The 12,583-nt window shown below is 26.1% G+C and overlaps 1 protein-coding gene across 1 annotated transcript; it reads left to right on the forward strand.

Moving 5' to 3' along the window:
- The first annotated feature begins 10,912 nt into the window (after positions 1 to 10,912).
- Positions 10,913 to 12,325, forward strand: LOC552726 (40S ribosomal protein S18). The gene is made up of 4 exons (XM_625101.6): positions 10,913 to 11,052; positions 11,413 to 11,598; positions 11,716 to 11,817; positions 12,112 to 12,325. The coding sequence occupies exons 1-4, from the start codon at positions 10,963 to 10,965 to the stop codon at positions 12,277 to 12,279; spliced, it is 546 nt and encodes a 181-aa protein (XP_625104.2). The 5' UTR covers positions 10,913 to 10,962; the 3' UTR covers positions 12,280 to 12,325.
- Positions 12,326 to 12,583: the final 258 nt, after the last annotated feature.

Consider the following 12,583-nt stretch of genomic DNA (forward strand, 5'->3'; position numbering starts at 1 on the left):
TTCGAAATATGAGGAGAGAAAAATGAAATGAAATCGACTTTCAATTATTCGCTTAAAGAGAAAGTAAAATCGAACTACTATTAAACTGGAAAGTTTCTCGATTAGATTATCCGAAAGTGGGAGGATATTTCGTTGACAAAACAGTGTTTAGAGTAGTCACAACAATCACACCGGGAGACATGGTCTAATCTGCAAAATCAGAAAGAGGTCGAAGTGAAAATTCCCAGGAGTCCTTTCACCAGATCGAGTGTAACGGCTAAGATTCTCTCGTTTTTAGGATTAACATGGCCCACCTCCTGGGCGAGGATACTTGTAACGATGGCACGTCAAAATATTGTGTCAAGGGCACGTGAGCCATTGTCGCCAGTTAATGCAGCATACAAAAAAATTGTATTTCGAAACGTGCACCATGTTATCCTCGCAGCAAGCAATTAAAAGTTTTCAAGATGGCGATGCTTTTTTACTTTTTATTTTAACAATTTTCTTCAAGAAATCGTGGTAGAAAAGGAGAAGAGCGTGTAGCGACAATGTTAGGAATTTTTATTCCAATGGATATGATCGTGATGAGAGTTCAAGATTCAATAGATCAGATAGAAAGGTAGAAATATAAGTAGAACTTCATTGGAGAATGAATAATTTAATAACCACGTTGTTCATATAATAGTAGTTCGTCTCCTTCTCCACTTACTTGTGATTTTTCCTTCAAGAATTCAAGAAATATTACAATAAAATTTCATTTTATTAGAATTTCATTTATTGAAATTTTAATCAGGATTCAAATTGATTGAGTGAACTATTGTTTGAATTGTTAAACGCCAATCTAATTACATGAACATCTGCTACGAATAAAAATAAATGATTAAGCAAATGATTCGAAAAATAAGTAATAATATCTATCTACATAATTAAATCTGTATCCATTTATTTTAACATCCAGTTATTGAATGAAAAACTACAAGTAGTAATAATTGACAGATTGTTACATGAATGTCCTAGTTATAATGGATTGATATATTCATGGAATGTCTTTGAAGGATCCAAGTAAATAGAAAATGAAGAATACAGAAAATGAATATAGAAAAATGTCGAAAATTAAAATTTATTCTTTGAATTATAAGCGAATGAAGCTTGCGTTAGAGGAAACCAGAGTAAGTCATTCTGTCTTCGTTACACTTCCATAGCTCTCTCTCTTTCTCTCTCTTTCTCTCTGCTTATTCACGTCTGATTTCATTTAATAAATCAATTGACACTTTTATTTATCAATTATTATATATTTGTTTTGATATCTAAAGTTGATTTAATTCTCTCATAAATATTTATATACTACATAATTTATATACTACATAATAATATATACTTTAGAATGTAATAATGTATTAATCTATATAATATAATATCTATATATTAGTTTATATTATCCTTGTAAATTTCTCATGAATGAAGTCAAATGCCTTTATATAAATAAAGTTTTATTGTTTTATTTATTTATTCAGTAAATATATATATAGTAGAGTAAAAGTTTACATTAAAAGCAAAATGAAAATAGGATGAGTATTATTTCTTCTTATTTTTTTTTAATCATATTAAATATTCAAATATATGTAATTAAAATCACGTTTAATATAGTAATGGAAAATTTTCGACAAATGAAATTTTATTGTACATGGAAAATATTAAAAATTAATCAAGATAAATAAATTGCTAATTAATTTTAATTAATCTGATAATTTCGTATTTTACAAATTAAATTTAATAAATTCAGTATACAATTTCTATAATTAGAAATATCATGTATGAAAAGGAAAGAAAAAGAAGATAAATTGAAAAGAATTAAAAGCTATGCTTCTTTTTACATTTTAGCATTGTGTATTGTAATCGTAGCTGTTTAAATTGAGATTATTTTTCGTTGTAAAGAACGAAACGAGACGGGACAATCGGTAGATATCATGTCTTTGGTCCAGCAAAGAAACGAGAACGTGGACAATGATAAATCTACCATCTACCCTGCTCCTCGTGATTCACGATCCTAACAGGATCGACTTTATCGAGCTGCAATTGCTATGTGTCTTCGTTTATCCGGACCTTCCACATTTCATCGTGACACAGAATTGCTCGAATCTTTAAACTGTTTCAAAATTGGAGGAAACCTCTTTTTAAAATTTATGCATTACAAAATATTGAAGAAAGAATTTATTAATAATCAAACTTAATCTGTTAATCAAAGATCAAATTGAACAGTTTTCTATTCTATTCTTTGTAGAAAGGAAAATTTTAAGAATTATAGAGATGAGATGTACATCAAATTTCTTAACCAAAACTTATTAATGTTAGTAAGATGTGTGGCAAGAGTCATTCTCTTTCCATCTCTCTTTGTTCAATATAAACGAATTTTAATTTATGATTTGAAGAAATAAGTCTTAATTAATATTTTTGTATTTGTTTCAATCTTTAGAATTCTTCAAAGGTATTTAAATATATTAACATTCTCTTAATTAAGATTAAGATATTTGCTAACATTAGCTAGTGTTCTCAATCAAGTATGAGTATATTAACAATTCATCCCTAAATATGAAATGAAATATCATTTATTAAAAATGCATTTTTAAAATCATATCTCGAAAAAATGTTATGAAAAACATAAGTTAGAATTATCACAATCATCAACAGAAGAGGAATCATTAATTAAAAACTAACTTAATGTCAAATGTTACCTTTTTAAATGAATTTATCAAAGATATTACCAACGAATATTCGAAATTTTCAATTTCGAAAATTTTGAACGTGTGCAAAAAAAGAAAACTGGGTACAAAGTCAGTGTTATTACTGCAGCTTCCTTATCTTTCTCATGAACCCCTGTTAGAGGGTGAAACGAAAGTCCGTTCGTGAGCACATAATAGCCAAGATGGCGGCACGCACTGTTATCACTCGTTCAGAGGGAGTATGCCAACCCAATTGGATTGGGTGGCAGCCAATACGGCGGCTCTCGTCAGTGATATCATCGCCCTCCGGCCTTTTCATTTTCTGAAAGAGCACCCCCTGAAAAGATTCCCGCAATCGATTCACTATAGCGATGGCCGAATCGCCTGTCAGACGCGTGAACACCGCTAGAACTTTATTTCCTTCGCCCCGCCAGGATTTATTCGCGATTTCTAATTATCTGATTATCTATTGCCTGATTATAATCGTTGGAAAATTTTTGACGAGGAAATTGAACTTGTATATAGTTTGATTATCATCTGAAATTTTGAATATGCGAAACAAAATTAATGTGAAAATAATATAAATGATGGAATTTCTCGAATATTTCGAAATTTTAATAAGATATTGTAAAATTAGTACAATTTTTTTCATATCAGTAATAAGAGATATATAATATTAATATTACGTTTATTGACTACGAGAAAATTTCAAAAATTTATCAATTTTTTTTTAGAAATAATTATAATTTTATAGAAAATTTGAATAATCATTCTCGACAAAATTTAAAAATTCAGAGAAGCATATTACATCTTTATAAGAAAATATTAATTACAATAGATATCTAATATAAAAAAAAAAAATAAATAATATATATTCGAATGCAAAAATGAAAATTCGAAAAGAATTTTTATCAGACAAAAACGAAATGACTTTGAATGAATCATGTGATAAAATTATTTTTGACGATTTTAATATTAAATCACGCTCCATATATTTAGTTTTGTTGTTCTTTTTTTTTTTTTTACACAAATCTGTTCGAACGATAGTACACAATTCATTCTCCGATAATCACATTGAGGTATAATTTCTCTCGCAAGAAATCGTCGAAGATAAAACAGATTGGAAGATCTTTGGAGCGAGATGAGAGAGTAGCTTGTTCTTATTTATAGCAAAGCATGATAATAACACGGATGATGGGATCCCCGTTCCTAAACCAACTATATCTGAAGTAACCATGGCGACTGTGTTGTGGCCATATTGGTTCTTCGCCAACTATCGATAATAGGAAAGATAAGAGTCAACCCTCAAGAAGCTTTATCGTTCTGGAAATGGCGACCGTGAGTCTCCTAGTTTGTCCAAGATTTGATCTTTTTTTCTTCTCTCTCTCTCTGTTTCTTTTCTTTTTTTTTGGATTCAAACGATGCCATGTTCACAATCGAATTCCACTTCTCATTCATTGATAATTTCTACAATATATTTTTATGACATGACACACGAGGAACTAGACAGAAATCAAGACAGAATTATTTATGAAACACGTTTCCCGAGTTCGAATGATGTTCATTCAAAGCAAAATAAATTATTACTATGTAATTGTATAATTATTTACAATAAGATCGTTTTTATTTTGAAATATTGTATATACAAATATTGATAATTAAATTTTTTTCCATCTTTTTAAGAAACACTGGACTCTAGGTATATATGAAATGTACTCCAACAAATGAGATAAGAAAACAGGTAATTTTGAGAGTTTTATTTTAAATCGAGCTTCTTTTTTACTGAAATTTTGCACCAAGTATAAACAGCGAATTTCTTTAGTTTTTTTTTTTTGGCAAATAGATTGTTTCATTTTCTTTCGTTTCATTAAAAAGTTTAGAAACAAGAAGATTTTGAACAGACAATTAATTTTAAAAAAAAGTAATAAGTAGTGTAATAGTAGTATAAAATAAGTTCACAGAAACAACTATTTTATGTGCAAAAATTTTAATCAAATTTCTTTGGAAGCACATTTCTTATATATTTCTTTATAAAAGATATTGTTATTGATAATGGATCAGAATAAATTTCACTAAATGAGAAATGTCCATTAAATAAAAAGATTTTTAGTGAAAGAATATTGTTGAAATTCATTATTATTTCATCATCATTTTTATTTATTTTTTTCCTGTTCTATATTTTTTAAGAAGATTTTTTAATTTATTTAAAAGAATATTTCTTTTTGAAAAGAAATTTTTACGAAAAGAAGCTTTATCATTGAAAAGTTTTTAAAAACTAATTTCTTCTCTCTAACATTTATTAGAAAAGATTCCATAAAATAGATAAATTATTAAACTGTTAAATAGATACTACAAATATATTTACATAAAATAAAACATATTATTTAATATTATTATAATACTGAATAATTCAACAAAATTATTTCTGTAATAAAAAAAATTTATTTTATAATTCCTATTCAAAGAAAATCTCTATTTAAAAAGTTTTTCTTAAAAAAAAGTTTCACTACATTACAAATAAAATCTTTAAAAATGACAATCACATTTAAATCACATCCAATATATTACAATTATTATCTTACTTATCGTATTTATACTTTCATTCGAAAGACAAAATCTCCCCCTTCTTTTTCTTTTTTTTTAAAAAAAGGGAGATTAGAGATACGTCTTCTCTGTTAAATTCGTAAACGATAGAGGAGTTCAGAAACGCGTTTCCACGGTGAAAAGACTTCTTTCCCGTTGAAAAGTCCGTGTACGTCTGGCAAGCGGTCGCCATTACGTGAAATAAATGCGAGTTAATTAAAGGGCGAAAGCAATTACTTGCGAATAAATCGCGGCCGTTAATCCGTTATAGCGTAGACAAGTTAAACTTCTCTCCCACTCTCTCGCTGGCTCACGTCCCGCGGGTTTAAACGCGAGGATAGGGATTTGCGAGAACGACGCCGACGTCGGGGCGCGTTCGCATAATTGGCTTTGAGCGCCGCCACCTGCGCCCCTATAGCCCACAACCTTACGTGCCTCTGTGTCCAAGAGTATACAGGCAATGAGCGTTATCACTGTGTGCGCGTGGAAACGTATCTATCGGAGGAGAACGATAAAGGAGGGGATGAAATCGAGGCGGAGAAATCGGGCAGAAGACGGGGTTAGCGTTTTGGACGTTTGGTGCGTTTAAAAATTTTCCTTTCGTTGTGAGAAATAAACAAAATTATGAGAATTTGAAATGGGATATTTCTTATCGAATTGGATTGATCACATCGAAGGTGATAAAATTTGTAGTAATTTATAAAAAATAAGAATTTTATTATTATATTATAAATTTAGAATTCTGATATTTTAATGAAAAATTATATAAAGAAAGCATCATCATTAATTTCAATTTGATCTTAATAATAAAATATATCAATATATTGATTAATTTTTCGATAGATGCATAAGAAAAATTTGAAATAAGTTTGAAAAAAGAGAAAAAATAATCTACTAATAGATGAAAGAAAGACGAATCCAATTGGAGCAATTTTTTTTAAAGAAAATGCTTCTTACGAAATTATTTTTAAAATCTAAAAGAATTCGTACGGGATCGAAGAATATAATTTTGATAAATATTTGATAGCAGTATAGTTCTTGCGTCGGTCTCCACAGTCTGAAAGAGCTATTTCAGCTAACTTCAGGCTGCGTGTCTAACGCGTCGGTACCTCGTAGACAATACTAAACGAGGGTCCTGCCAACATTGAGACATCCCTACCATAATTTACGAGATCCTGTTTGCCGACAAAGATTGCGGGTGGCTCTTGCAAAGCAGAAGAGGCTGCTGGAAATGGTATCGTGCTGGGAAACCAGCTTTCGTCACGGTCACCGTTTGAACACGATCGTACCGTGCATTATTGCCGATCATACCTCCATGAGGAGTAGAAAGTTGCTGTACGTGCTGCGACACTATCGATTCGCAGCTGCGTTTTCTTTTTTAAAATTGATCAATCATGAAAAATAGAAATATCTTGTTTAAAATGGATACGATCGGATAGGATATTCGAAATATAAATATTGTATGAATAAAAATATCGATCGAATTATATTTATATTTATTGATAATAGTCGTTTGCGAATTTAATTATATTAATATTTCTCATCATTTCGGATGAATGAATGTTGGATAAAGAGGTAATAGTTCATGCATCAATTTTTCTTTTTTTCGAATATGCTTAAATGAAGACCAAGGGTAAAATATAATAAAGAAATTTGCAATTGATTAATTCGTTTTTTAACTTTTAATAGTATATTTATTTATATTTCGAGCAAGATAAGAATTTTACAAAAAATAAACTTAATTAAAAAGAAAATTGATGAAAACTAACGAAATTTTAGATTAAATGATGTAAAAGAAGGAAAAATTGATTTAAAAAAAAAACGAAAATATCTTTATCTAAAAATCATAGCAAATGAATATAAAATAAACATAAAATTCATATCTATATTTATATCCAAAAAAATGGATAATTATTTTAATAGTCGATATATGTGTTGTAATATTTAAAAGATTTTTACAAAAGTTAAAATATTTATTAAAATAATTAATTTTTTAAATTAAAAAATTTTATCATTTTATCTGAATTTTCTCTGAATTCTTCAAATAATAATCGCCATCAAATCGATTGATTTATGCACATTTATCTTAACGTTACAGACGTTACTTCATTTACGACTGTTACCTAAAGAGTAACATTAGGTAATAGAGTGTGTTATTACCTACAGGAAGAGTAACATCAGGTAATAGGGCGTTCAGTAGCTGTTTCGAAAGTCGATTTTCAAAAAAAAAAAGAACGACCTTGGTAACAAAGATGTAAAGTACAAAAAGATGATGTATACTCCGAGATCTTTGTTCATCACAGAAACGACTTTTTTCATTCAACGTCATAAAACCGCATTGCAATTTTACAGATTTCTCTTTTTTCAAACACAAAAGCAATCTCAATTTTTTAATTACAATTTTGATTTTGCTGTCTATTTTTGAAATAATTAACAGAATAATTACTTAAAATAATATATAATAGTATATATGATAGAATTAGATTGTTAAAAGTATCTAAATATTTCTTCTTCACATGAATTTGTTCAAAATAGTTAGTTATCAATATATTTAGTTATTATCATCGATTGATAATATCTTATATCTATTAAAATAATTAATTTTCCTTTTTCTAAAGTTTAAAGTTCAAAAATGTGATGTTTGAATATATTTTTATATTTTTCTTTATAAACATAACAAGAAGAAAATTAAGTTTTTACAAAGTTGGAATCAATAATCTAATTTTGATTAAAAATTTTAATTTTAAACTGAATTAAGTTAGATATCTAATTAATATCTATTTTTTATTTTTAAAAACATAAATGTATTTAATATAACTTAAATTTTCCAGAATGTTATAATATACCTTAAATTTTAGATTAGATTTCACAAAATATTCAATTCACGGATCAATAAAAGATATATGATGGTATGACAAATAACATCTTACTTTCGAATAGGGAATAGAAATCAATAGATTTCAGGAAACTATAAATGCGACAATTTGAAACTCTATTGAACGAGATCGTGCATTGCTGGTAGTCCAGGTGGCTTGAAAGAGCAATTAAACGTATAAACGGTGGAAATTAGCCGCAAGAATTGGTTTTGAATCTTGGTTAAAGGCACGCCTTGAATAGATTCGCGGGTGTCAGGGCCATTTAACACGATGACACCCCATTTACCACCCCCGCAAAGAGACCACTGGATACCGACAAAGCCCTAAAGCCCATATGTCAGCACGTGCCAGTGACCATAGGTATTGTTGAATGTTCATTCTGTTAGAATAGTCAGCTTACTGTTTATTCGTCACAAACATCACGATCTCACGTATGGTAAAAGTTAACACTTTCGAACGATGATTTTTGAAAATTTTTTCATTTTCTAGAATCCCAAGAATTTCTTAAGTTTAAATCTCTTTCTACAATGCTTTATCTATTTCCCACTACCTATTAACATTTTATTAATATCTGAGATTATATAATTATGATATATTATATCACTATAAAAAGAAAAAAGCAAGAATGATCTGTAAATAATCTCATCTGCTACTCTATGAATAAAATTCTATTATTTTTTTTTAAATAAATTGATTTAGAATCTTTTAAAAATTTAAAATCAAAAAAATTTTTATTTGAATGTTTTATTTTAACTTATACATTTATTAAATATAAAGAAATTCTAAGATATCTATTTGAAAAAATTGTTTTATATTATTTTTATTCTCATCATATATATATATATATATATATATATTTAAAATTATAAAATTGACTTTTCAAAAGTTAAAAGTTAAAATTTTAGAAAAATAACTTTTATTTCATTTGAACTTATTTCTTTCTAAATATTGAAATATTTTTTATAGATAATATTTTCTGTAAATTATTTATAGATAGTACAAAATTATAAATTGAAAAATAATATGATAATAAAAGAATTAAGAAAAGAAAATGCATTAATAGCAAATTTATTTTACAATAAATTAAACATCGCATAATTTTAATTTAATTTATGATTTTATCAATGAAGATGCATTGATATCTCTATAAAAAAATTTTGTATTAACTTCTTTTTTTTAATTTTAAGTCAATATATGATCGTGCATTTGTATACATGAACTTTTGCATATTTGATGTATATAAATTTATATTTATATTCCACGTTCCAACGAACAAGATAAAAGAGGGTTAGTCGAGATCAGCGGATTCACGAATTCTTTCTTATTCCGCCCTAATTCGAGGAAACGACCATCGTAAAACGAATCAGAGGGGTATCATACCTCGGAATTTCTTCTTCCTATTATCCTCTCGACGCTCGTTTTTGCTCCACCCTCTTGGATTCAAGGATGAAAGAAGGAAAACGTTGGAAAACCAAGCAGGAAATCGTATCCTATAGAAAACGGCAATTCTCATACATACATACACGATTACTTTTTACTCTTTTGTTTTTTATTGAGTTATCGTAACTATACCCGTGAGATAGATTTTATTGTATTACGTTCGAAAATTTTTCTAAAACACTCCCTTTTCGATATTAAATGATATTTAAGTTCTGGTAACGATAAATTCCATTGAAATTTTATCGAACTTAAATTAGAATAAACGAAACATAAATATTCGTATACCGAATATTGTATGCATATTTTATATTTATCTATTTATTTTAAATTTTTATGTTCTAAATTTTAAACTTTTTCTTTTATTTGTTTTTTAAATTTTTTAAGATTTTAGTTTTTAAAGTTAACCTATTTTGTTTCAAAATTAATATATCTATTATTTTTATTTCATAAAAAATATATGACGAATACGTACAGTTTTTTCAAAATTCTAACTTTTTCTTATTAATGAATTATCTTTGAATTTCTTTATGTTATTGAAAAGAGAAATGATCCTTTTTATCTGATGAAATAATGTTTCGTTACTAGAAATCATGATATTCTGTTTGTTATTTGGATTATCACTAAAATTATTATTATTACTACTAATTATATTAATTATTATAGATTTTTACAACTTTAAAATTGTAATATTTTATAATTTATTTAATTTGCACATAAAAAATAGTTCATATTTAATAAAAACACAATTTTAAATATTTGTAAAACAACGTTAAAAAGTACATACATGTATGAATAATATATATTGTATTTCATTTTATACTCTATGCATATCCAATATTTTCAAATATAGTACATAGTGCGCCATCTATCGTCATATAATACGAAATAAATATATATATAGATATATAATATATTAAAAAGAATTTTTTAATATTATATATAATTATCATATAATAAAAATTATGAATTTAGATTTTAAATAATTTTTTATAAAATTGTGCATAAAATCAATAATTTCATGATATTATACTATTCTAAAATAATTATTTCTTGTATACTTCTTTTGAATTATGTATTAATTTATTTTTATAATTTATATTTATAATTTATTTTATTTTCAATATGTCGCTATTTTTAAATATATTATATTGGAAATTTCAAAATATTGTTATATTATTTTATATTAAAAAAACAAGATTATAATGAAATATCATTTTACAATTTTTATTAAAATTATTTATTATCTATTTTCTATTTTATGAAATAATAACATATGTAATAATTATTATATAATAATTATTACATGCAATTTTATTATATAAATTTTTATTCCAATTATATTTTTATTTTACTAAATTATTATAATGCTCACTATATATCATAAATGCCCTCTACAGGAAGAAAAGTGTAATTCTGATTTTGTCTCTTTCAGTAACAAGCAGTTTTGCAAGATGGTGAGTATTTTATGTCAAAGTTTTAAATCCTTAATTTTAAATAGAATCTTATATAAAATATATTTTTTTTAAATAAGAAATTATAAAATAATTATTTATGTAACCAATTATAAAGATATTTTATAACCTTTTAAATGAAAATTATATAATATCATATCACTCACTTTATTGCATAATTTAAATTTATGATTGTTATATATGAAAATTATCTTTAATTAATTGTTTCTCATACTATATTTTGTGTATCTTCATATAATTTTTAATAATTTAAAATAAATATGAGAACAATTAACTAATACTATAAATATTGATACATGTAGGTTAATTTGTAAACTTAATAGATATATCATTATATTTCAGTCTCTCGTCATTCCGGAAAAATTCCAACATATTCTTCGTGTCATGGGCACGAATATTGACGGTAATAGAAAAGTTATGTTTGCTATGACAGCAATTAAAGGTGTTGGTCGTCGTTATGCTAATATAGTTTTAAAGAAAGCTGACATTGACTTAGATAAGCGTGCTGGAGAATGTTCAGAAGAAGAAGTAAGAATTAATTTAAATAATTTATATATTTTTTAGAAAATAGAAAATAAAATTTATCAAATTTTCTATAATAACTAACAATAAATAATATATTTATCTGATATTTTTTGTTATAAGGTTGAAAAAATTGTTACAATCATGGCTAATCCTAGACAATACAAGATTCCCGATTGGTTTTTGAATAGGCAAAAAGATATTGTAGATGGTAAATATTCACAGGTATGTATAATTATAGAATTCTTACAAAATATTGATATGACTTATTAATTGTAAACTTATGAAAAAAATTAAATAATTTTGTAAGCACGATTTCACGACTAACCATATGTACTTTGTATATGGATTAATTGGTAGCTCGTGCTAGAGAAACTGCATGATAGTTTGCTATTTAACAATAAGTTAAATAGTATGTTCAAACTTAATTAATTATGCAACATATAAATTCCAAGATTTATAAATTAATTATTATTTTAAAAAAATTATATAATTCAATTATTATATTATATTTTATAGCTCACTAGTTCTTATTTGGATTCAAAACTTCGTGAAGATTTGGAACGAATGAAGAAAATTCGTGCTCATAGAGGTTTGCGTCATTATTGGGGTTTACGTGTACGTGGTCAGCATACAAAAACTACAGGTCGTCGTGGACGTACAGTGGGTGTATCGAAAAAGAAGTAATTTTATATTTTTTTTGATTATCAATAAATTAATAAAATAACATTAATGGTTTTATTTTAATTATTTTGAATAATATATTTATTATAGACAATATAATACAGTTTTCATATTTATGAAACATATTCTTTGTTTAAATAACAGCTGAATTATAATTGCAGAAACATTTTCAAAATAGCTTTCATAATTTAAAAATATTTATTTAATATGCAATTTTAATAATTTTAATAATTTTCAGTTCTTTTCTTTGTACAGTATATTGCATTATATATTTAGATTGTAAAAAATTAAATAAATACACCTAAAA

Source organism: Apis mellifera, linkage group LG14 (genome assembly GCF_003254395.2).
Source record: "Apis mellifera strain DH4 linkage group LG14, Amel_HAv3.1, whole genome shotgun sequence".
Lineage (NCBI taxonomy): Eukaryota > Metazoa > Arthropoda > Insecta > Hymenoptera > Apidae > Apis > Apis mellifera.

Bases quoted from the DNA above. Each gene is read 5' to 3' on its own strand.
- LOC552726 (XM_625101.6), top strand. From the start codon at position 10,963: ATGCTCACTATATATCATAAATGCCCTCTACAGGAAGAAAAGTGTAAT. The intron at 11,053-11,412 runs GTGAGTATTTTA...ATTATATTTCAG, and splicing joins ACAAGCAGTTTTGCAAGATG to TCTCTCGTCATTCCGGAAAA. The intron at 11,818-12,111 runs GTATGTATAATT...TATATTTTATAG, and splicing joins TAGATGGTAAATATTCACAG to CTCACTAGTTCTTATTTGGA.